The sequence below is a fragment of the Petaurus breviceps genome, unplaced genomic scaffold (assembly GCF_028583685.1).
Source record: "Petaurus breviceps papuanus isolate PSGF00001 unplaced genomic scaffold, PetGlider_PUasm1.0 118, whole genome shotgun sequence".
NCBI lineage: Eukaryota > Metazoa > Chordata > Mammalia > Diprotodontia > Petauridae > Petaurus > Petaurus breviceps.
In genome coordinates, this window is record NW_027185616.1 from 15674671 (window position 1) to 15701039 (window position 26369).

The window sequence follows — 26369 nt, forward strand, 5'->3', positions numbered from 1 at the left end:
ATTACTACACAAACACATACAAACCAAAATAAAAGCAATAAGATATAAAGGAATGAATACAGAACATTCAACTAGTAGTTAGTAGCTCTGTGATGGTATGCATATATGAATATGTATGAATTTCCCTAAGTCTCTCTTTCCTCTTTTACAAAATGGGATTCTACCTAAAATACCTACTTCACAGAGTTACTTTGAGGACCAAATGATATATAAAGCATTTGGCAAACCCAGAAGTACTGTGTAAATGACAACCTATTGTTATATAATTATTATATTTATATTATAATAATAGTATATCTTATATAATTATTGATAAATAATACATCATATGCATATGATATAATATATAATAATGTGATATATACCAATATAATATAATACAATTCTTTCAATTCTGCCAGTGACTATACTGGCTTGTGACCCAGAGCAAGTCTCTTAGCCTGTTACACCAGGAGGTTCTCTAAGGTTCTAAGTTTCAGAGAAGGCATCATTCTACATTGGTAGGAGTTCTCTCTAAGACAAATAGTGGAGAGAAGACACTGGTGGAGAGAAAAGTGTTCTGGGAAATGTGAAGGGTTTTTTTGTTGAATGGCTTGCAGTTTCCCTTATCACTTTCTCCAGCCTCCCTTTCTTTCACTTCCTCCTAAAGCCCTCACCTTTATCTTATTGTCCTCTTTGTTACTTACTGGAATAAGTTCATCATCAAGATGGGAATTACCATCTTTTACTCTTAAAAAGTATTCCTGGGTATGGATTGATTCTTTATCTACCCTCTCATTTTCTGGAAATAGTCATGCCTACCTACTGCATGACCCTGTTCCAGGAACTTGTTCCTGGACTCAAAAACTTTAGAATGTTATATGGATTCGAGATTCTTATGTGGGTTCTAGTCTTAGTTTTGTCCCTAATTTTCTTTTTTATTTGTTTGATTATTTTTTTATTATTAAATTTTATGTTTACTTTTAGTTTACAACATTCATTTCCACAAGATTTTGAGTTACAAATTTTCTCCCCATCTTTCCCCTACCCACCATCCCAGAACAGCAATACCACTGAATACCCGCTCCCCCAATCTACTCTCTCCTATATCCTCCCACGTTCCCTCTCCAACTTTCCAGTAGGGCAAGATGGATCTCCATACCCCAGTGCATGTAAAATAATAATAATAATAATTTTTTTAAATATTTCATTTTAAAACTTTGAATTCCAGATTCTTTCCCTTCTTCCCTCATCTCCCACCCTTACCTGGGAAGATGAGCAATTCAATATAGGTTGTACATGTATAGTTAATCAAAACATTTCCATAGTGGATATATTGTGATAGACTGACTATATTTTCCTCCCTCCTATCCCACCCCCCACTTGTTCTATTCTCTACTTTGACCCTGTCCCTTTTCAAAAGTGTGTGCTTCTAACTACCTTCCTTCCCAATCTGCCCTCCCTTCCCCCCTCTCATCCCCTTCCCCCCTACTTTCCTGTAGGGTAAAATACTCAATTTAGTGTGTATGTCATTCCCTCCCTAAGCCAAATTCAATGAGAATAAGGTTGACCCATTCCCTTTTGCCTTCCTGTTCTTCCCCTCCATTGTAACAGTTTTCCCTTGCCTCTGTTATATGAGATAATTTACCCTATTCTGTCTCTCCCCGTTTCTTCTCATTATATTCCTCTCTCACCTCTTAATTATATTTTTAAAACATCCCTTCCTAGTCAATTGATCCTGTGCCCTCTGTCTATGTACACCTGTACACATATATACACACATTCATATATGTATTCATATGCACATATACCCTCCTATATAGAAATATATGTGTATGTATACACATATATACATTTATATTCCCTTCAACCATTGTCATACTGAGAAAAGTTTCATAAGTTACAATTATTGTTTTTCCGTGTAGGAATGTAAGTAGTTCAACTTTGATAAGTTCCTTATTATTTCTTTTCCCTTTTTACCTTCTTATGCTTCTCTTGCTTCTTGTATTTGAATGTCAAATTTTCTATTCCACTCTGGTTTTTTCATCAAGGATGCTTGAAAGTTCTCTCTTTCATTGAATGACCATATTATCCCCTGAAACATTATACTCAGCCTTTCAATCCCTTAATGTAGAAGTTGCTAGATCTTCTGTTATACTGATTGTGTTTCCACAATATTCAAATTGTTTCTTCTTGGCTGCTTGTAATATTTTCCCCTTGATCTGGGAACTTTGGAACCTGACTATAATATTCCTAGTAGTTTTCTTTTTGGGATCTTTTTAAAGAGGTGATTGGTGAATTCCTTCAATTTCTATTTTGCCCTCTGGTTCTAGAATATTAGGGCAATTTTCCCTGAGAATTTCTTGAAGGATGATTTCTAAGTTCTTTTTTTGATCGTGGCTTTCAGGTAGTCCAATAATTTTTAAATTATCTCTCCTGGATCTATTTTCAAGGTCAGTGGTTTTTTCCAATGAGATATTTCAAATTGCCTTTTATTTTTTCATTTTTTTGGATCTATTTAGTAGTATCTTGATTTCTCATGAAGTCATTAGTTTCCATTTGCTCTAATCTAATTCTGAAGTAATTATTCTCTTCAGTGAACTTTTGAAATTCTTTGTCCATTAGGCTTTTTAAGGCATTCTTCGCCAAAAAGAGGCTTTTTGAGCCTTTTTTGCCATTTGAGTTAGTCTGTTTTTTAAGGTGTTATTTTCTTCAGTCAGGTTGTTGACTCTCTTTTCATGATTTTCTTGCATCATTCTCATTTCTCTTCCCAATTTTTCCTCTACCTCTCTTACTTGGTTTCCACTATCCTTATTGAGCTCCTCTATGGCCTGTAACCAGTTTAAATTTTTCTTGGAAGCTTTTGGTGCAGGAGTTCTGACTTCATTGTTTTCCTCCCATTCCATGCTTTTGATCCTTTTTGTGCCCAAAATAGGAATCTAAGGTTTGACTACTGTGCTTGCTTTGCTTCCTTTGCTTGCTCACGTTGCCACTCAGTTACTTGACTTTTAAGCTTTTTGCCACAATAGAACTCTGCTTCCATACAGGGGAGCTTTGTCCCAAATCGCTGAGGTTTTCTCAGCTGCCAGAGCTATTAGTTGGGTGCCCTCTCAGAAGCCTCCACAGGCTCTGGCACCAGGTCACACACCCTAGGATCTCCACCCAAGACAGCAATCCATATCCAAGCAGGTTAAAGCAAGAGCGATTACCCCTCAGACTAGTCACTTGGTCCTACAATCTGCAGGCTGGGAGCTCTGAAGCAGCCACTCAGCAGCAGCTCCAGGGCCACAACACCTCTGCCACTTCTCGCTCCAGGGTCTGAGGCTGGACTTGCTCCTCTGTCCCCCCATAGTTCCAACAGAGTTCTACACTGACCTTTTACTTTGTCTTTGGCATTCATGGGTTGATAATTCTGGAAACTGTCACAGCTGCTGGTGATCCATTCTCCTGAAGTCCACTCCAGCCACTACTGGTCAGGCTACCCTGTGGCTAAAACCGAGGGCTCACATAGGGCTAGGCTTGGCTCCCAGCATACAGGGATGGACCCTTCCTGCTGGGCTGCCTTCAGTGGGAGATTTGTTTCTCTCTGTCACTTTGTGGATTCTGTAGCTCTAAAATTTGTTTAGAGTGATATTTTATAGGTATTTGAGGTGGTTATGGGGGGAGCTCATGGAGTTTTCCTGCTTCTACTCTGCCATCTTGACTCTGTGCCCCCTCCCTAATTTTCTATGTGACTTTGGACCAGATATTTATATTCTCTGAGTTCTGTTTACCATATCTGTGAAATAACTGCCCTATTATCTCACAGTCATCAGGGGAATAGAATATTAACAAATGTTAAAGTGTTTTTATATGAATATTACATTATTGTACATATGAATAATATTGAATACCACATTGGTATTCATATAGCATGATAAAGCTCATTATTATTCATGATATGAATAATATATGAACACAGTAAGACCCAGCCTTGCATGCTGGCCTTGGATTCATGTCCTGACTCATGTATTGCATGTTTGACCCTGGATAAGTAATTTAAAGCAATTTAAACTCTCATGCCCTAGATACTTCTTTAAGCTTATAAATTGCAGATGAGTTAATTGAGAAAGTTTTCCTTAGGCCAAACCTAAATTTGTCTCTTTGCAGTTTCTACATATCCTTCCTAGTTCTGCTCTCTGGGACCAAGGAGAAACAGCTGAATGTTGCATTTTTTCAAACTGGACTTACTTAGTTTTATTTGGGGCCATATTACTCCCATTGGCTGAACAATGTCTTTGCACATATCTAGAGCTAAATGTTTTTCATATTTGTTGCAGAACAGTCTGCTGGTTTTAACCTGGATTTTGAGGTTTCTGGCATCTATGGTTATGTCATGCTCGATGGTGTACTGCCCCCTCTTAGTGCCATTACATGCACATTCTGGATGAAATCTTCTGACATTAACAACTATGGAACTCCAATCTCTTATGCACTTGAGGACGGAAGTGACAATACTTTCCTTCTCACTGATTATAATGGGTAAGCAGAATCAGCAATAAATAGATTCAGTGTTTGTTGTAGTTGTTTTATGCAGAAATCCCTACTAGCTCCCTTAGAACAATGAGACTGAGAGTTGAGGTTCAAACTAAATGATGATGGGGATGTTGGATGGAAAAGAAGAGAAGTCAGTGAAAATCTGGCCTCAGACACTTAACACTTATTAGCCATGTGACCTTGGGCAAGTCATTTAACCCCAATTACCCTGCCTTCACCCTTCCAAAAGACAACAAAAAGAAGAGAAGTCTGCTGCTCTGTTCTATTTGCCTGACTGGGCTTTGGCACTAATGCCCTTTACTGATCTTTCAGATTCTAACTCAAATGCCACTTCCTTCAGAAAGCCCTTATTGAGTCCTACTTCAGATCACTTCAGTCATAATGCCCTTTCACCTCTCAAACTCCTTGGAACACTTTTTACCTCTCTTATGCATTATTGTGTAGTATTTTGTATCTGAGTTCTATGTTTATGTTCTCCATCTCCCTCCTAGACTGTAAGCACCATTAGGTAATATATGTTATCAAAATTTGAATATTCTTTAGCACCTAGCACAAGTGTTCTGTACAGAGTAAGTGTTTGGGATTCAGGGGTGGGGAACCTGTGGCCTCGAGGCTACATGTGGCCCTCTAGGTCCTCAAGTGTAGCCCGACTCAATCTGTTTGAACAATCTGTTCTCTGAAGTTTGGATTCAGTCAAAGGGCTGCACTTGAGGCCCTAGAGGGTCATATGTAGCCTCAGGGACACAGGTTAGATAGCAGTTTTGTGTTCTTAGACAAGTCACCTAATCTGTTGGTGCATCATGTGACTCTCTAAGACCACACATTTCAAAGAAAGTGCTAGTCTGCTTTGGTGGAGGCAGTGTCCTCATTGGGAGTTACCTATAAAGGGAGTGATAGAGAGAAATACTCATATGTTATGGGAAGGAGTGTGACATCTTTTGTTCAATGGCCTGCCATGCCTATTGTTACTTTCTCCAGTCTCCTTTTCTTTCATTTTCTTTTAAACCTCTTACCTTTATCTGATTGTCCTTTTTGTTACCTACTTGAGTAAATTAATTTTTATAAACAAGAACGACAATCTGCTGTTTACCTTTGTAAATGTCTTCGTTATTATGGATTGATACTGGATCATTCCTATCACTTCTCTGACAATAACCGTTCAATGATTATTTACTGAGTGCCCACAAAGTGCACGGCCCTATACTGAACTCAAAGTGCTTAGAATCAAGTACGGAAATTAAGTCTGTTCCATCAGAAGAAGTGGCTCCATATGCATATACTTAGGTCTTGATTCTCTGTGTGAGTCTCAAGATGGATCGATTACCTGGAGTGACTTCTTTCATTTCAAGACAGACCACTTTAAATCTCAGCATATTCTAAGACTAGCTCCTTCCGTGCAAGAAAATGTGAGTACTGTGAAAGCAGAGATTGCTTGATTTTTTTTTCTCTATAGACCCCCCAGAATCAAACATAGTTTATGGCACATTTTGTTGTTGTTCAGGTGTTTTCAGTTGTGAATAACTCTTCATGACTCCATTTGAGGTTCTCTTGGCAAAGATACTGGCATAGTTTGACATTTTCTTCTCCATCTGATTTTACAGATGAGGAAAGTGAGGTGAACATGGTGAAGTAACTTACCCATGGTCATTTGATGCTGAAATTGAAGTTAGGAAGATGAGTCTTCCTTTTTCCAGACTCCTCACTCTCTCCACTGCCTTATATGGCTCATAGTAGGGACTTAATAAATGCTTCTTAAATGAACGAATGTGAGCCTTGTTATTACAAATTAATTTAATGTGATCTGAGGCAAAATATAGAGAGAAATCTGATGCTACAACATTTAAGTGGGGGGAAATCATATTTTTTATTTAGCATCCTGTTCCCACTGAAACCTTCAGCATCTCTTTGTTTACATAACTTTATAGCCCCTCTCCCTGTCTACTTTATCTAATTGTTATTATAGATGTCATTTTGTTGCTGCTAGACTCTAAGCTCATTAAGGACTTGGACTGTGAGTTATTGATTTTGTATTCCCACAGTACTTAACAAAGAGGCCAACACATAGTAGGTGATCAGTGTATATTTAGTTGTGCAGAAGGCAGCATACTGTTGAACATAATACCCACCTGACATCTTTTCTTTCTTCCTACAGCTGGGTTCTTTATGTGAATGGGAAGGAGAGGATAACAGACTGTCCCTCAGTCAACGATGGCATTTGGCACCATATCTCAGTCACCTGGACAAGTACTGATGGATCCTGGAAAGTGTATATTGATGGAAAATTATCTGATGGTGGTATTGGCCTATCTGTTGGTTCAGCTATCCGTGGTATGTCTTAGAATAAATGATTTTGTCTCTGTAGTAGCTGTGGAACATACAGCCCTTGTATGCTTTTTGACTTGGATTTTTTTTATTGGCTTTTTTGATAGTTTTAATGCATGTGGCTTCATTTATCTATCCTAGCTCATCCAAAGTGCCCATTTTACTGCCATCATTTCCTAGATGAACTAGCTGGCACAGCTCAGTGCATCAGTTGACCTGGAAAATGTCTTATACTATGTAAACACATTAAAAAAAATTATCTTCCAAGGTCATCAGGTTTGTTCTCCATCCCCATTTGGTTCATAAAGATAAGGTGGTAATATTGAGTTCATTTGGTTTAAGAATATTCACCCGGGAGTGGCTAGGTAGTATAGTGAATAGAGCACTGGTCCTGGAGTCAGGAGGACCTGAGTACAAAGGCAGCCTCCAACACTTAACATAAAACTAGCCGTGTGACCTTGGGCAAGTCACTTAACCCCAACTACCCTACCTTCCCCCCTCCAAAAAGAAAAAAAAAAAAAGAATGTTCACCTGAAAAACTGAAAAATATGATGGCATTTATTTGGGACCATGACCTACGCAGAATTTATATAGTAATCTATTTAGACAATAAACATCAATAAACATTTATCAAGTACTTAGTTAAAGGAACAGGCCCTGTAATAGGCAGAGGGGACACAAATATATGAAACAGTTCCTGTCCTCAGGGAGCTTATATTCTGTCAGGAGAGAATATCCTGTTGGGAGACTAACTTACTTTGTGACTCAGAGCAACATCAATCTCTCAATTTAATTTTTAAGAAATGATTGGGGCAGCTAGGTGGTGCAGTGAATAGAGCACCAGCCCTGGAGTCAGGAGAACCTGAGTTCAGATCTGGCCTCAGACACTTAACACTTACTAGCCATGTGACCTTGGGCAAGTCACTTAACTGCAATTGCCCTGCCTTCCCCCCTCCAAAAAGCAAAAAAAAAAAAAAAGAAATAATCACTATGCCTGCTAATTTAGAGTACACCCTCATATAATATCATATGTATGACATATGACATTACTGTTGCTTTTTGAGTACCAGTAATTTTAAAAGTAGAAATTGTTTGAAGAATCATAAAGTCTCACGCAAATGGCCCAAGAATCTTCTCAGTTTTAAAATGGAAATCCCTGAATTCAACAGAGGCCCACAACTTGGGGTGATGGAAGGTTCTATATCCCAAGAAAGGGCTTTTTATCCTAGTAGATTTTTAGATCAATCAATTAGCAGTATTTATGGTGTAACTCCTATTAGTGAAATAAAAGAAGAAAGAACTGAAGGATAAAAGAAATAGTGATACATAAACACTTATGTCAGAAACATGAACATATATTCAACCAACTCTTTCTGTATTGACATTCAGAATGGTATAAACATTTTGTTGGGTGAACAAGGGAAAAAATGAAGTGCAAAAAGAGGTTTTGAAGGGATGGTAGACAATGGAGCCATCAGGGGCTACTCTGAAAAGGTTATCCAGAGACAAAGATTAGAAACCATAAAAAAGCAGCTATTGGGCAGGGAGGAGCATGGAAGGCATTGCAGCTTGGCATGGAGGTACATGCAGTGTGTGACTACTGAAGAATGAGACAAATGTCACAAGCCAGCATGACTACATTTTGGTCACATGACATAGAGAGACTGTCTTATAAAATCATAATGCAACAATATAAACTAAATAGTGTTTGCAGACTCAAATTCTGCCCTTGTCCATTTGTAAATATATTTATCAGAAACTCAAATAAAAATGAGGACTTTGCCTATTAAGGTTATATTGTTGGTAGATATGTGTATACACAGATATATGTATGCATATGTATCTATACAATTTTTCATTTCTTTTCCATTAAATTAGTGTTTATACATATATGTATATACATATATGTACATATGTATCTATAAATTTTTAATTTCTTTTCCAGCTAATTAGTGTTTATAGATATGCATGTATACACACATATCTGTACATATATATCTATAAATTTTCAACTTCTTTTCCATCTAATTAGTGTTTTCAGAGATCCTGAAGGGAATAGGCTTCTATAAAACTCAGAAAATTCTCCCATTGCCTTCAATTAGGTGGTAGCATTGAGACATACTAAGTACCTGAGAGAAAGTAGACAACCTGGAATTGAATTATTTTTCAATAAGATAATCTTCCTTTATTAATATATCTATCTATATATTTGTTTCTTTTCTCTGGTATCAAGTAGTCATAACGTCAGTACTAATGTCCAAAATTCTGGGTGTTTGGTTAAATATTTAACAGACAAAATTACGTTTATCGATAAAATATAATTTATTTTACTTAAAAGATTCTATGGGGACAGCCAGGTAGCACAGCAAGTAAGAGCACCGGCTCCAGTGTCGGGATGACCTGGAGATCGAATCCCGGGCTCAGACACTTAGCACCCACCCAGAAACACCTGGTCATGTAAACTTGAGCAAGTTACTTAACCCTGATTGCTTAAAAAAAAAAAGATTCTATGGTATCATTTATATGTAAAAGTATAGAAGGGTAGTAATCTCTGTATTGAGGATTGTGCCTGTGGAACTTTTTAAAGTAAAAAAAAAACAGATACCATTTATATAGATTATGCTGTCATTGAATTAACATTTAAAGAACATTTCAAAAGCCTATCAAAATAATTCAGAGGCTCTCCAGAAACATTTTCCTCCTCTCTCTTTTTCTCACATTAGGAGGTGGTGCACTAGTCCTTGGGCAGGAGCAAGACAAAAGGGGAGAAGGATTCAACCCAGCTGAGTCATTTGTGGGCTCTATAAGCCAGCTCAACATTTGGGACTATGTCCTGGCTCCAGATCAGGTGCATTTTATTTTCACCATATGGTAGGAATATGATGTGACAGAGGAAAAAATGTCATGGAAATTTCCATTACCTAAGTACAACCATATTGCATTGCCATTTTCTGAAGCATAATTCATCTTTAAATTCATGTTCATGTTCTGGCCAGCTGGGTGATCATAGACTAATTTCATACAGAAGCATTTATAAGGTCAAATCTCATTTTTGGTTTCATGAATGCATTACTGATTTCAGTGTATCTGATAATTTTATATAGCCACAGAATAACAGAACTAGAAAGGGATCTAGAGATCATCTAGTCTAAATCCTCATAAAGGCAGTGTGGTATGGTAGGAAAAGTCCTCTGGGAAATGTGCTGTATTTCAGTTCTGGGTTCGAATTCTAGTTGGGCCTTTTACTACCTTGTGACAACTCTTTGGGCAACTCATTTAACCCCTTTGGGTCTCAGTTCCTCATCTGTAAAATGCTAGATGACTTCCAGGGTCCCTTCTACTTCTAAATCTAATGGAAACAGTGATTTTTATTTCATCTCCAGCAATTATTCACTGTTGGACTTTTAGCAAGTTACCTACCACTCTAATCCTCAGTTAAGGAAGGAAGGGAAGGAAGGAAGAGGGAAGGGAAGGGAAGGGAAGGGAAGAAGAAAGGGGAAAGGAAATGGGAAGGAAGAGCCCACAGTTAGAGGACATGATATGGATGATGATTCAATAAAGAATACAGAAAAGTCATCATACAGATAGGATTGGAACTAAGAAAAAATGGTGTCATTAAAATCCCAGAGGAGAGAGAGTATCCAGAAGGAAGTGGTCAGTAGTATCAAATGCAACAGAGAAGTCAATGAGGATAAGGACTGAAAATAGGTCTTTAGTTTTGGCAATTAAGAACTCATTGGTTACTTTGGAAAAAGTAGTTTCAGTCAAGTGGTGACTTGGAAGCCAGATTTTGGAGAAGTTAGAAGACAGTGAGAGGAAAGAACATGGGGGCACAGAATTTAAACTGCCTTTTCAAGGAGTTCAGCTGAGAAGAACAGGGATGGTAGGATAAATTAAGGGTTTGTTTTTAAGGATGGGGAAGATACAAAGGGAAGAAACCAGTATTTGGAGGGAAGTTGAAGATTAAAGAATGGGAATTAAATTAGGGTTTCTGAGGAAGATAGGTTGAGAATGGAATCAAAGGTCCATGTGTGGCTTTGATGAAAAGAGTCATCTCTTCATCAGAAAATGGGAATAAAGAAGGAGATAGTGAGAGATGATGTCAGGGAGGTGTAAATGAGAAGAAAAGAGGGAGCTCAGGGCAAATAGTAAAGTATGGTAAAGTAAAGTAAAATTTCTTGGTAAAGTATGAGGAGAGGTCCTCAGCTGAGAGGGTAGGGGACAGGGTGCTGTGGCAGCTAAGGAGAAAATTTTAGAACAACCATGGTGGTGAATAGGATAGAGAATCAATTAGGGAGTGAAAGAAATCCCTTTCTGCAGTGATGACCCATTTGAGATTAGATAAAATAAATTTATTTTGGACTCAAACAACATGATTGTATGGCCTTCTCCAGAAAAAAAAATACAGAGTTTTATAGCTGTTTAAATAATCAATTTCAAAAAGTAAATGTTGAAAACTAAAAATAAACTAGTTAATTAAAAAATAATCAACTTCACAATTATAATATGGAGAGGGGGAAATGATCATAAAACAACTGCAAAAAGATCTGGGATTTTAGGAGACTCAAGCTAAATTTCAGTCAACAATGCAAGACGGTAGGCAAAAATCTAATGATGTCTTAGACTGCATTAAGAGAGATATAATGCCCATAGCATAGGAGATGATATTGACACTATACTCTTCTCTGCTAAAAGTACATCTGGAGGGGAGGCCAGGTGGCTCAGCGAGTAAGAGCACCGGCTCCAGTGTCAGGATGACGTAGGGATCAAATCTGGGTTCGGATACTTAGCACCACACCCAGAAATAACTGGTCGTGTAACCTTGAGCAAGTTACTTAACCCTGATTGCTTTAAGAAAAAAAAAAAGTACATCTGGAAAATTTTTTTTTTGTTTTTAAAATTTTTTCTTTTTTTTTTTTTAATTTTTAAGCAATCGGGGTTAAGTAACTTGCTCAAGGTTACACGGCCAGTTATTTCTGGGTGTGGTGCTGAGTGTCTGAGCCCGGGATTCGATCTCCAGGTCGTCCCAACACTGGAGCTGGTGCTCTTACTTGCTGAGCCACCTGGCCGCCCCTGGTTATAAGATTTTAAGAAGGAAGTTGCCAAACTGTGGGATTTCCAGAAAAGGAGAAATTAGACAGTGGAAGTTCTGAAGGCTGAAATATATGAGGATAGTTGAAGGAACTGGTGTTGGTTATTCTGGAGGAGAAAAGACTTCTCCAAAGGCATAGTGGACATAAATATCTTCAAACATCTGAAGGATGCTCACATGGAAGAGAGATTGAGCTCATTTTTGTATAATTCAGAATATCTTTGTGCTACCCTACTTCTACCCACCTAGAAGCAGTGGATGGAAGTTTTTACAAAGTGGTCATTTAGATTTAATATGAAGAAAAATTTCCTAGTAATTAGTTATTGAAAATGGAATTAGGTGGCTAAGTGTGCATTGAGTTCCCCTCACTGGAAGTCTTCAAACAAATGGCTTATGATCAGTCTTTGGGTATGTTTTAGAAGAAATTATTGTATAGGTATGGGTTGGCATCTGACATTCCTTCCAACTTTGAAATTCTTTAAATCCTGCCATTCATTTAACTGGTCATCATTGAATTATAAAATTGCAGAACTTAAGGGGACCTTAGCAATCATCTTTATAAATGAGGAAATTGAAGAGAATCAATTGGCCATATGACCCCAGATAAATTACTTCTTCCTTCTGGATCTCAACTTTCTCATTCAGGGCAGCTAGGGGCATAAAGACTAAAATAATGGACTTAGAGTGAGGAAGAATTGTATTCAAAGCCTGCCCTAGTTGTGTGACCCTAACAAGTCACTTAATCATGCACAACCTCAGTTTTCTCATTTGTAAAATATGGATAACAATAGTAATAATTGCCCTTACCTTTCAGGGTTGTTGAATGGATCAAATGAAATAATATATGTAAGGTACTTAGTAAAAATTAAAGATGTCTGATTTTTGGTGTTATTTGTAAAATGAGTAATTGTATTAGATGATCTTTACAATTCCACTTTGACATTCTGTGAGATGATTTTTGACACTCAGAAACTGTAATAAAGGTAACCAACAAGTAAAGAGTTTACAACATCTAGGATCATGTATTTTCGCCAATGTGGATCCAACCTTGGGCACAGTAGTGAGAAGACAGAGTTTATCTTTGCCTCTCCTATCACAGTCTTTTTCCTCCTTCAGTGATTCTCTTGACTTTCCTCTTTCTAGATCCTAGTCTATTTCATCTTTGTTCCGCTATAAACAACTGTTCTTGTTTTTTTTTAAGCTCATTCATACTATAGAGTAAATTACTCATATGAATTAATGGGTCACCGCTACTATAGACATTTGAGTTTTGGCCTTGAATAGATCCTTAAAACAAAGAATTAAATTTCTAAGTGTGGAATTTTAATCAGAAAAGAGTCTGGAGGAGATGGAGGTATGTAGGGTTAACTATCCTTCTTGGTCATCATGTAAATGTTACCTATATCTCCATCTATTCATACCAATCCTCTGAATACATGTCCATGAGTTTTCAATAAGACAAGTTCCTATTTTCCATATTTGGGTCTGAATGTACAAAATAGGTAATATTTAAATATATCTATTGTCAACCTGAAAGTTTGCTTAAAAGAGGCAAACAGGTAATATATAAATTCATATTGTTTTATTCCCTTAAAACTACCAGAATTCATGCTCGCATGGAACAACATAAAATTTGAATGACTGATAAAAGAATGACTGACCTTAAGTATATTTTAGAACAATCCTAGCTCAGGATGTCTATGTCACTCAAAATTATGATCTCCATATATGTTTAACCATAGTAGGAGAAAGGAATTTACTCAATTGAATAGGTGGTAAATACAATAAGATAAGAGAGCTGACAAAGTGTTAATTGAAATTATGACCCAGAATATCTGTGTTTTCTTTGCCATTAATGTGCCATAACATAAAATATTAAGAATATGAAATAGTAATATAAATTATTAATATATTGGTAATATTACTGATATAAAATTATTAATAGTAATACAAAGACATTAAGAAAAATCCCACATTCAAGATAGTGTCTCAAGTTAAGACAGCTTGTCCTTCATAATCATTAACAGAAGAGAATGTTCTTAGCTCCCTCTGGCCTTGTTGACCCAAGAAGAGAGGCATTCTCTGAGTTTACTCAAGCTGAGGGGCTTCTTCTGGTTGATTAGTTCAGGCTCTGGCCCTTATTTGGGTTCAAATCATATTAAATGATTACCACTATTAAACTTTCAGGTGAAGTCTTTGGCTACCTCTTGTCCAGAAGGACTCAGTAAAGGAAATGTGTTGGCCTGGCCGGACTTCCTTTCAGGAGTTGTTGGAAAAGTGAAGATTGATTCCAAGAGCATCTTCTGTTCTGGTTAGGATTTCTTTTGTATGTTTTAGTTTAAAGTGATCTTTAAATATACTGGTTACATTCTTGAGGGTAGTGACAGATTTACCAAGATAAATAAATTTTATTCGGCTTTATTTGAATTGAATTTTAGTCAATAATTTCCCCCCAACAAACCCTTTGCCAGAATTGCTGACTGATAGCCGAAACTCCTATTCTGTTATTTTTCACCATTTCTTCTTGTGTCTACCCATCCTTTAATGGAAGGTCTAGTGAACAGTTAAACACCAACAGAAAAGAGATGAAGGGGAAGAAAAAGAAAAGCAAAAGGTCTAGATAAAGAAAGCCAAGGAGCTCAGCATATTCATAAAAGCAGAATGTGTTTAGTGTTCGGATATGCATGCACAATTAACACTCCATATGTTGGACTCATGCTGCAACCATGTTTCTCAAAACTGTCTGCTCACATGTATTCTGTCTCCAGATTGTCCATCGTTAGACGGATATGTACCTCATCTGCGGACCTTAACGGCAGATTTAAAACCAGGCTCTAAAGTCAGTCTTTTCTGTGATGCGGGTTTCCAAATAGTCGGGGATGCTGTTCAGTACTGTCTGAATCAGGGACAATGGACTCAGCCACTGCCGCACTGTGAAAGTGAGCTCTCTTTGTCAATGACGCTGTTAGGACATGTGAAAAAGAGGGGTGCTTCCTTAACCCTTTTCTAGGAAGTGTTGTGTAATAATTCTATGACCTTGGACAAATCATTTCTCATCACTAGCCCTCACCTTCTTCATCCGTAAAAGGAGAGTGTTATTGTAGAAAACAATTGTTTCTGTTTTCACCAGAAACCCTGAGGGGTCTCCCCCTCCCAGATCTATTTTTTGTTAAAGAAGCCATTCTTTGACTCATTTTCTATTAAGCTTTAGTCACTGAATGGGTGCTTCCTCAGTCAAACTGACGCCTGTTAAAGCCCTTAGCTTGAAAAGGCCAAGGTTCCTCATTACATCTCAGGCCATCTCCAGTGGTACTGATCCCTATCTGGCCACTGGGCCCAAATGGCTCTTGGAGGAGAAAGTGAGGCTGGTCACTCTGCACAGCCCTGCCTCACTTAAATCAATTTCATTTGCATGTCATGGTGTCACCTCCCTGATGTCATGGTCCTTTTCAAGAACAAAGGACAAAGCAGCTGATTCTGTGATACCCATAGGCTAATGATGTGGGGAATAGAAGAAAGAAGTGGGAATAGCTAGGAATGAGGAGAGGACTGGCAAATATAGCTAGGACTCAATGTGATGATTTACAAAACTAGGTACTGGCAGAACCAGGCACTGGAACTATCTCCTAACCTGGGGACCAGTGCTCTGTTTACTAAACTATGGCCAAATTCCTACTCATGCATGAAGTGCATTTAAAATTCTATAGATTATGAAATTTCATGAAAAATCAAAGAAAACCTGAACAGAAAATATGGACAGTTCATGTTAAATGGTATTTAAACCTTGTGCTTTATTTTTATTGAGGCTGCTTTCGGAATTTCAATAGACTCAGAATCCAAAATCAATCATTCTTCTATGTCCCAGGTATATGGGGACCTGTGGGCATTCTAATTCTAATGTGTGCATTATGAAAGAGAGTTATTCTTGGGGCAGCTAGGTGGTGCAGTGAATAGAACACCAGCCCTGGAGTCAGGAGGACCTGAATTCAAATGTGGCCTTAGACACAACACAAAACTAGCCAGGTGACCTTCAGCAAGTCACTTAACCCCAATTGCCCTACCTTCCCCTCTCAGCAAAAACAGCAAAAAAACAAAAAAGAGAGTTATTCTTTCAACTTTCTCAGAGTCTGCTTTGATTATATTGGTTTCACTCATTGTGTAGTTGTGTTCTTGGCTATGTTGCAGGAATTGGCTGTGGAGTGCCACCACCTTTGGAGAATGGCTTTTATTCTGCTGAGGACTTCTATGCAGGCAGCACAGTCACCTACCAGTGTAACAATGGCTACTATCTGCTGGGTGATTCAAGGATGTTCTGTACAGATAATGGAAGCTGGAATGGAATTTCACCTTCATGCCTTGGTAAAAATGAATCTGACAGTAGTAACTAAAGCTGAAAATATTATACTTTGCTTGATGTAGATCACAGATTGTAGATTTTAAACTGGAAGGAACAGTAGAGGTTGTCTGGTCCCACACCCTTATTTTATAGAAAACGAACCTAAGACTTGGAGAAAATAAGAAGTCTGGTCAAGTCATACAGATAAAAATGAAAGAATAAGGATATGAACACAAGGCCTCTGACCCCAAGTCAGGGCTCTTTCACTGGACCATGTTCCCTCAATCCCAACTTTTGAAATTATCTCAAATATACTTATATATTGTTTTGAGCAGCTCTATTGGAATCAGTGATATTTAATAATCACCTAACATTCCAAATACTACATGGTCTCAGTCTAATTGAGTAAATCCTTAATGATGTCTGTGCCTTCACTTACCCATCTCTACAATGGGAATATAATAGTTTTTGCTATGTTACATTTGTAAAATATTTGCAATTTTCAATAATCTATCCTTCACACTGATGCTGGAGTGATTTTCCTAAAGTGATGTGGCTTCCTATTACCTTTAGGATCAAATACAAACCCCTATTTGGGGGACTTAGAAGGATTTATAACTGGGGGGCAGCTAGGTAGTGCAGTGAATAGAGCACCGGCCCTGGAATCAGGAGAACCTGAGTTCAAATCCAGCCTCAGAAACTTAACAAAAAAAAACTAACCATGTGACCTTGGGCAAGTCACTTAACCCCAATTGCCCTCCAAAAAAAAAAGGCAAAAAAAAAAAGTATTTATAACCTTGACCTCATGCTACCTTTCAAGCCTTATTTTACATTACTTCCCTCAATGCACTCTTGAGTCCCATCAAATTGCTTCTCTTGCTCTTCCTCACCCACAACACTCCAATTTTCAGATCCTCTCTTCCTTTGCACTAGCTGTTTTCCATGCCAGGAACAGATTCACTCCTCACCCCTACCTCTTGGAATTCCTGTTTTCCTTCGTGTCTCAATTCCAGAGACATCTTCAAGAGATATTTCATGGTTCCCATAGTCACTAGGGTCTTCTCCTTGAAAGTTACCTTGAGTAACTCCTCCCTGGGGATATTCAGTAACATTTGTATCTGCCTTGTATGAGTTTTAGACATACCTACGTCATAAGCATGTTGCAAGAATATAAACCCCTTGAGGTCAGGGACTGTTGAACTTTGATTATGTGCCCAGAACTTTACAAATATTGTTGAGGGACAGAAATCTTAGAGTTCAAGGCACAAGATAATCGGATTATATAATCATCAAGAATTGGGAGTTACAATGAGGGGAGAAAGAAGGTGGGGAAGGAGAGAATTTGGAACTCAAAATTTTAATAAATGCTAAAAATTGTTTTTACATGCAATTAGGAAAAATAAAATACTGTTTAAAAAAGAATTGGGAATGACAGATATAGATTTTATCTGTAAGGAAAAAAACAAAAACAGACATTTAGAATCACCTACAAATTTGTTGATAGCATCCAATTCTAAGAATGGTTACTTAGATAAAATTCTGTGCTTGAATTTTAGATGTTGATGAATGTGCAGTTGGATCAGATTGCAATAAGCATGCTTCCTGCCTTAATACAAATGGATCCTATATATGTACATGCATCCCACCCTACACAGGAGATGGAAAAAGATGTGCAGGTAATAATCATTTGTACCACTAGCAATAAAGATCCTGATATAACTTCCCTTTTGCTGCCATCTATACATGTATATGGATATATACGTATGTATGTATATATATTTGAAATTGATTTTATTTGAAGATTGTTTGTATTTGAAATACATTAACATTTTGAGCACCTTTTCAGTTATGTTTTTGTTTTATATAATCCATACTTCCATGAAAATTTAAGTGAATTAAATATTTTTAAAAATCTAATCACATTTCACCACTAACATAATTTTAAGGATTTCTTGCCTTCTTTTATGATTCACCTTCAGTTAATAATGGCTCTAAACATTTTCTATAAGCCATTAGTTAATGGTCAAACAATATACATTTAAACTCCTAAAAGGAGTTTACTTTTCAAAGTAATTCTAATATGAAACCGAATTCTTTTGGGTGTGGGTGTGTGTTATATAAATAATCACACGCTAATTTATCTATTTTGTAAATTTGGAGTTTCTTGCATTGAATTTTTTTAATGAAGCATACCTATATGTGGGGGAGGAGGAAGGAGAATGGGAAGAATCTTGAGTGTATGTTGTTTATCTATATTTGCCTAATAACTGGTACATTCCATAACTACATAGAACCACTGTGCACCTTCTTATACGTTCAATGTGTTTGTGCTTCTCTCATTGACTCCACTAGGAACTAGTTGTATTGAGAGAATCAATTATGGTTCATTCTCTGTACCACCTCCACCTTCCCCCCATATGTAAAAGAAGAATGAAAAAAATAGAGCTTTCTATTTCCTTATTTTTACTGTTTTCTTAGGAATAAAAATAACTGCTTAAAAAAAGTATATTGAAAGCTCTGATACGAAGCAATACAAAGAAGCAATAATTGAGACTTTTTTGTTTGTTTGTGGCAGTTAAGAAAAACAACCCAGCATTCTATTTTAAAATGTATTTTAATCAAATAGATTTTTGGTCCTAAAAGGTGGACTTAATACTCTAGTTCTCAGAAATAAATGTGAATGTTAACCTAAAATCAAGTAAGTCACCCTTCACCAGTATTATATCATTGCAATTTTGGGACATTGGTCCTACAAAATCAATTTCATTAATGAAGGCAGGGTTCCTAAAAGTTTGGCCTTTTCAAACATGTTTATTTTATTTACTGAATTTTTATTTAAATTAGCAAAAATAATGATTAATATATTAATAGATATGTTTTAATTTTTCAATACAATTAATATAAATATTAGTAATGAAAATGTATGGTTTTGTATCATCATGTTTTGCAAAATAAGCAAAATATTCCTTTATAGAATTCAGAATGATTTTGCAGCCTTGAAATCTGGTCTACCTTCTAATAGCTTCTTTTTATAACTAATGGTTACTTAGATAAAATGCTGTGCTTGCATTTTAGTTGTGGATGAATGTGTAGTGGGATCAGATTGTAATAAGTATGTTCAAGATTCTCAAACCGCATGAAGTATCCTCACAAACTCATGGGTTTTCTTTTTTCCTATTTTCAAAATTATTTTTCCTTATACACATGTATCTATTTAACCATCCATTTCTTTCTTTCAAGAACCCATAAAATGTAAGGATCCTGGCAAAACAGACAATGGCCATTCTTCTGGTAATATTTATACTGTTGGTGGAGAAGTTACTTTCTCTTGTGAAGAAGGCTATCAGCTGATAGGAATGACCAAAATTACATGTTTGGAGTCAGGAAAATGGAGTCACCAAATACCATTTTGTGAAGGTATATCTTAATTAAATTCTTTGTGATGGCTAGGGGCTATCTGTACCGGCAGTGATTTAAAGATAATGTTGGATCTTCAAATATTTCATCAATATCTTTTGTATTTCATGCTACTGATGCTATCACTGTTGTTCTTCGTGGGTTCTTGTATTGAAGCTTAATAGATATGTGATTTGGGCCAAGTCCCTTCAGCTGTGTGGGCCTCAGTTTACTCATCTGTAAAATGGAAATAGCAATACTCTTACTACTGGCCTAACTCACAGGGTTGTTATGAAAGATGTGCTTTTCAATTTGTAATGTCTCTTTTTAAATTTATTATTCTGTATGCAAATTTGTTTTAATTCCCAAATATACCGATGAATTCTCCATCTCATCAATGTAGGTGCTGGCTCCATAAGTTTATATCTCAACACACCCATTCCTTCTAATTCTGTTCTGTTCTTGTTCATAGATTCACATTTGTCCTCCACAGAGAATCTCCCTATTTCCCTAGAAGTCTTCCCTTAGGCCTTTCTGTATACTCCTATTATAAACAAAATGTAAAAATATAATGGTGAAAAAAAAATTTATTACCCCCAAATATCAAAGAAATGTTGTTTTTTAAAAATCTATCTTTAAATGATTTTGGCCAGCTAAACAAACATAGTATTTTTTGTTTCCATTTCCTGGAAGCCGTTTCCTGTGGCGGGCCTGTTGTTCCAGAGAACTGTGGTATTGAGGGATCAACATTTACCTATGGTAATAAAGTGATTTACAGGTAGGAGTTTGATTGGATTGAAAACAATTTGCAAGAATTTTTTATAATGTCCTGATAAGGTAGTAATCATTGACCAGAAAGGGAGAATGTTCCAAAGGTGAGATAGAAAGGGACATTTTTTTTTATTTAACAAAGAATTAAGTGAATTGCATATTCAGTTTTTTTTTAATTAAGCTACCAGTAAATCATATAGGATACAACCAGTGGAAGATTATTTGGATGTAGTAATTATGTCAATAAAATACAGTTTTTATGTATTTGTGTATTTTCTAATGTTCATGGAGGATACTAGCAAAGTAGAATTAGAAAAAATAAGAAAGAAAAATAGGAAGAAAAGGAAGGAAGGAAGGAAAGAAAGAAAGAAAGAAAACAGAATATGCCTATGGATTTTTCTTTTCTCTTCTATAGGTGCAATAAAGGTTACAAACTGGTTGGTGAAAAAGAATCATTTTGCCTTGCTAATGGTGCTTGGAGTCATTCTCCTCCCACATGTGAATTAGTGAAATGCCCTAGACCACAAGACATAATAAATGGAAAATATGTATTAAATGGGTTAACTTATCTTTCTACTACAACCTATTCATGTGATAGTGGATACAGGTAAAAATCATTGGATACTTATCATTGAATTATTGGATACTTATATAGTTCCTTATGGATGTTTCTTAGTAGAACTACTGGAATTTATCAGTAAATCCTTGTTCCAGATAATAATAACTCATGTCTTTGTAGGAGTTTACAGCTTACAAAGTAGTTACAAGCCTGTAGTAGTTATTGTTATTGCAGTCAGCAGTTATTATAATTATTATTGAAGTTATGGCAAATATTATTTTACAGGTGAGTAAATGAGGCTGAAAGAAGGACTCTCCCATAGTCAAACAAATAATCAACGTCAGAGCCTGGGTTTGTCAACTTAACTCTCTCATCTCCAAATCCAGTGCTTTTTCTTCTCTGAAATGTATGAGGAGGGAAAGAAATTCATGCATGTGTAAAAATCAACAAACCCCATCCAAAAATGCACCATAAATAGACAAACGATCGTATAAAAGACGTTAGTTTATGACGTGGGATGTGTCCCAGGTCAGTCTTCTTGCCCATCGCTGGGCCCCTTCTCTAAGGACAAGGAATTGAGAATGAGCTCAGCTTTCAACATCATTTTTATTCTTCTCATTGTGGAGCAGCATATGCCGTGTCCTTAAACCAATCTAGGCACCTACAAATAAGACCATGCACCACAAGGATAGCACATGAGGGAAAGGACTCGAGAACAAACAGTATGAGTGCCATCTTTCATCTAAGACAAATATTCCCACTTCTTTTCATCACCACATATAAATCTAGATATACTGCCATCCTCCCAATTATCTAGCTCACTTAACTTCCGTGGTGGAAGTTCTGAATTCAATTGTAGTTCTCCTATAAAGACAATTTCTTTTTTGGTATTAAAATCCCCCATTTTGTTTCACTTCCTTCTGATCCCATCTGTCCTATTCCAAAAATAGCTAATCAATGTTATGCTATGATTGTTTCTTTTAGCTTACAGGGACCTTCAGTTATAGAATGTAAAGCTACAGGAAATTGGAATACAGCACCCCCTGTGTGTGAGCTTGTCTTCTGCGGAGATCCTCCAGCCATCAAAGATGCCATCACTGAGGGGAATAATTTTACATTTGGAAACACTGTAACTTATAAATGCAAGGAAGGGTATGTAAATTCAAAGGAACAGAGCAAACAAAAAGTAGATAGAGCTGAACCATAGCCAACTATGTTCCGTAAGCATGGGAATTGTCAGGAAAAGAACTGACCAGTAACAAGGAAAAAGAGAAATAACAAGGCTTCCAAAGCTGCATATCAAATTCCCTTTTCAATTGCAGTCCAAACACTTTTTCTTTTGAAAAAGTAATGAGTAAAAGTTTATGAGTAAAAGATGTTTATTTTTTGGAAATAAAAATGATTATGACTGAATCACTGCCATAATATCCTCCAGTCTAAACTTTTAAGTATAAAAATGTTTTTGTTTTGTTTGCTGGGAATGTCAAAGTTAGCAGAAGATGTAATTCTTATTGACATGATCACGACAGATTTGGAACTCTTGTGTATGTTTACTGCCTACTACAGTGTCCGTCTGGCACTTAGGAAACACTGGACAAATATTTGTTGAGTGAATGAATGAAACTTAAATTTCAGTCCTAAACTAGACAGCAGAGACCCTTATATCTCTCCTCTCATGGAATATTAAGATGAACTCCAAAAAATAAGGCCAGCCATCTTTAGAGATCTATGGGTTTTTTTTCTACCCAGAATATACCCCCACACTCCCTTAACAGAACCCTGTGGTATGAGTTGCCCTTGATGACTAAAAAAGTTCTAGTTTATTATGTGTTTATTTAGGACATATTTCCTATCTGTACATAATTTGAGATGGCTTGCAAGTTAAATATTATTTAAAATAAGACATCTAGCAGTAAAATTAAACAGGTATCCAAGTAAAGCAAAAGTGGTAAATAAGATAAGGTTACCTTAGATGACCTCATACAACTCATAGAATATTATATACTAACTTCAAGAAACTAGATGGCTTTTTTAATGTAGTTAGCTCAGAGGATCAAAGATAACCCTGAAAATCATAGGTTCCTTAGACTTTAGATTTAGAACTAGAAAGGACCTCAGAAATCATCTACTCTAACCACCCCCCCCCCAGTTAATAAAGAAGGAAACTAAAGCCCAGCAAGTTGAAATGATTTGTATAGGCTAGTAGGAGGCAAATCTAGGATTCAAACCCAGGTTTTTTAATGCCAAATCCACTACTCTTTCCAATGTACCATAATGCTTTGCAACTTGTAATAATTACTGCCTCTTTATTTATCAGTGTCCCCAGCTCTACATTTGGATTCTTTCCTTGCAGTATGCTTAGTAATTCTTTTTGAAAACCATTTAAGATCATGTTATATTGCTTCTAGAGAAGGAAGAGGGGAAGAGAATCTATGTTCATGCCCCTAGCTCAAAAGAAAAGTAGAAAATCAGGAAATAGATGGAAGGAGGTGGCAGCCAAAACCCAGTAGATGGTACCAGTGAGCCAGCTGGCAGCAAAGAGAAATGATAGCATGGAACAAAGGAGTCCTAAGGAAATACCAGGGACTCTGCCTACTATTTCAAAACCTATGGTACCACACCCTCCATAAAGGCAAAAAGTATTACATTAAATCATAATGTAATAAAGACATTCCTCTAGGGAATTGAGGTCATTAGCCACAGGTACTTTACTTTCAGATGATCCAGCTGTATAAACGAATAGTACTGAGAACCTGGATGACTGGGTAAGAAACAAGTCAATTACAGTGTGTCTCAGTCATGTGCTTTCAGAAGTGAGACCTTGGTAGGCCCTGAATCCAGGTAGTCAAGTCCTGATTAAATTCTCTAACCAGATGGCCTCAAGTTCTAAATCTATTAACCTAAACTTTCTAGTAGAAAAACTTCTATACTGTTAAGGAAAGTGGGATCTATACACTGTAGGTAGCAGACATGAGAGAACAAAGTTGTGTCAAGATACAGATGGGCATTCTTTTCTAAGGAATCTAGCCTGCTTCTACACAATCATAGGCTTGCCAAGAGGTCTCATTAGCTCTTCTGACCACTGCTGCTAAAAGATCATAATACTTCATCAGCATCATTTAGGAAAATCTTTTCTTTCTGATAAGTTTAGCAGGAGGACAGGAATCTAGCTTAGATAATTGTTGTACCAGCCTATTTAAATAAAGCTTTCTTATAAAAAAAAAGCATTTCTAGGATTCAGCCATTTTTTTGGACACTATATTTAAGGTTAGATTCATAAATGTCCTGAGCTTGTTCCCATTTACTCTGAGTTTTGCCCTCTCTGAAATAGCATTTAGAACCCAGAATCTAGATCAAGATTGTCTAGCTTGGCCCAAATATGGTTCATGTTTTTTGAATCTTAGGTTGATGAGTGTTCAAAGACCATTTCAAATAACTGTAAATTGGTCCTTTTTCTCATTGTAATGGAACACCAGAGTATAACAGTGATTGATGGTGAAATAATTATTACTGAACCTCTTTATTTCTCATTATGTGAGAGAAAACTGGGACAGCTAGATGGCACAATGGATAGAGCACCAGGTCTGGAGTCAGGAAGACCTGAGTTCAAATCCAGCTTAGACACTAGCTGTGTGACCCTGAGCAAGTCACTTACTCTTGTTTGTTTCTGTTTCCTCACCCGTAAAATGAGCTAGAAAATAAAATGACAAATCATTCCAGTATCCTTGTCAAGAAAACCCCAAATGGGGTCACCAATACTTAGGCATGAGTGAACTGACTCAATAACAACAAAGAAAAAACCCAAGAATGCAATTTGTTGATAAGAAAACTTGTATAACTTGTGAAGTAATGTCTGATTGGTTTGTGATTTTAGAGCAGTGAAGGATTTCCTTTTTATTTTATTTTATTTATTTATTTTTAGGGATTTCCTTTTCAAAGATGCTATGGATATGCTACACTTTGTGCACATTCTAAGAGAATTATAGCATTTGTTGTGGTTGCTGTTGTTTTTATTTTTTATTGTTGCTTTGGTGCAAATTGATGGTTTCTTCAATGTAGAGAACTATCAGGATGGGATCTTCTTCCATTAATGCAACTCATCTGTAATTTATGGGCTTAAAGAGTTCCCTAGAGACACCCATCATCACACAGCTAGACTATGTCCGAGGCAGAATTTGAACCCAAATCTTCCTAACTCTTATGCCTACTCTTTTATTCACTGTGCCAAGATGCCAATTTAATGCCTCTATGATTAATGTAAATAATTTGGCAAGAGCAGAAGCCAACCACTCAAGACAGGTTCTAAACAAGTTCTGATGACAAGAGATCTCCTGGGGCTCTTTCCTCAATTTATGTGATCAATCAGATTATTTCCAATTACACGGAGTTGCTGATTCCTGGCTACATAGATTCCAGGAACTTGCAAAGTATGGAGAAATCATTTCAGGCCAGTATGGATTTGAGTGAAGTAATCTGTTTGGTGGTCAATGGGAATATGTGCTTTTTGTGATGATCGATCGCACAGGCAACGGTAATGCTAACCCCCTAAAATGAATATATCCCATCTTCATGGTTGTCTGATTACTGAGCCCAAAGTTTCCTCTTGAGATGTTTTTAAGATTTGGGTGTTTTAGACGAAGTGAATTATTTCAAGATTGCCATGAGATAGGAGGGCAAATTCTTTCTTTTGTTTCTCCTCAAGAAATAGTCATACCTGCTATTTACTATTCATTCATATGTAGTTAAGGCAATGTAAGTAGAGTGTTTTTACAGGCTTAGTACTCAAAAAACAAACAAAAATTAAGAGGTACTTGCCACTGATTCTCAAGACATTTGCCCCAAGACCCCTGGGGGGACTATAGAGCTCTTGTAAGAGATCCATGAAATAACATGCATATTATACATAATATTTAAATGTAAATATTTATTTAGTTCTTATAAGCTATATCATGTGACTCAGTATAATAAATAAGCAAACATACTTGCTACAGAGTGAATAAACAAATCCCACACATACCGTGTTTCCCCGATAATAAGACACCATCTTATTATTTTTTTTTGGAAAGAAAAACACCAGAGGGCTTATTTTCAGGGAAGGGCTTATGTTGTCCTGCCTCAGTTCTCCTCCGCGGCACTGCTCTCAATGGTGCCAGCAAGCAAATCACTGGGGAAGAACAGGATGACGCGCTCACTGCTGCAGCTCTGATTGGATGCAGCTCAGAGCACAGCATGCGTTTCACCTGGGGGGGGGGGATGGTGCATACAGAGGGTACCATAATGTAGCGTGTAGCGCAGGGGATCACCTTCACTACAGTAGCAATCTCAATAGGGCTTATTTTAGGGGGGAGGGCTTATTTTAGAGGAATCTTACACAGTAA

The 26369-nt window shown here is 36.8% G+C and overlaps 1 protein-coding gene across 1 annotated transcript in view; it reads left to right on the plus strand.

The window, feature by feature from the left end:
* The window catches only part of SVEP1 (sushi, von Willebrand factor type A, EGF and pentraxin domain containing 1), a 355921-nt gene that overhangs the window by 228309 nt on the left and 101243 nt on the right, over positions 1-26369 (plus strand). The window contains exons 26-36 of the mRNA XM_069086632.1: positions 4299-4500; positions 6668-6843; positions 9561-9685; positions 14117-14240; positions 14698-14868; positions 16115-16288; positions 17822-17941; positions 19506-19682; positions 20355-20439; positions 20848-21039; positions 21976-22143. Coding sequence (XP_068942733.1) covers positions 4299-4500; positions 6668-6843; positions 9561-9685; positions 14117-14240; positions 14698-14868; positions 16115-16288; positions 17822-17941; positions 19506-19682; positions 20355-20439; positions 20848-21039; positions 21976-22143 — 1714 coding nt within the window. The remainder of the gene's footprint in view (positions 1-4298; positions 4501-6667; positions 6844-9560; positions 9686-14116; positions 14241-14697; positions 14869-16114; positions 16289-17821; positions 17942-19505; positions 19683-20354; positions 20440-20847; positions 21040-21975; positions 22144-26369) is intronic.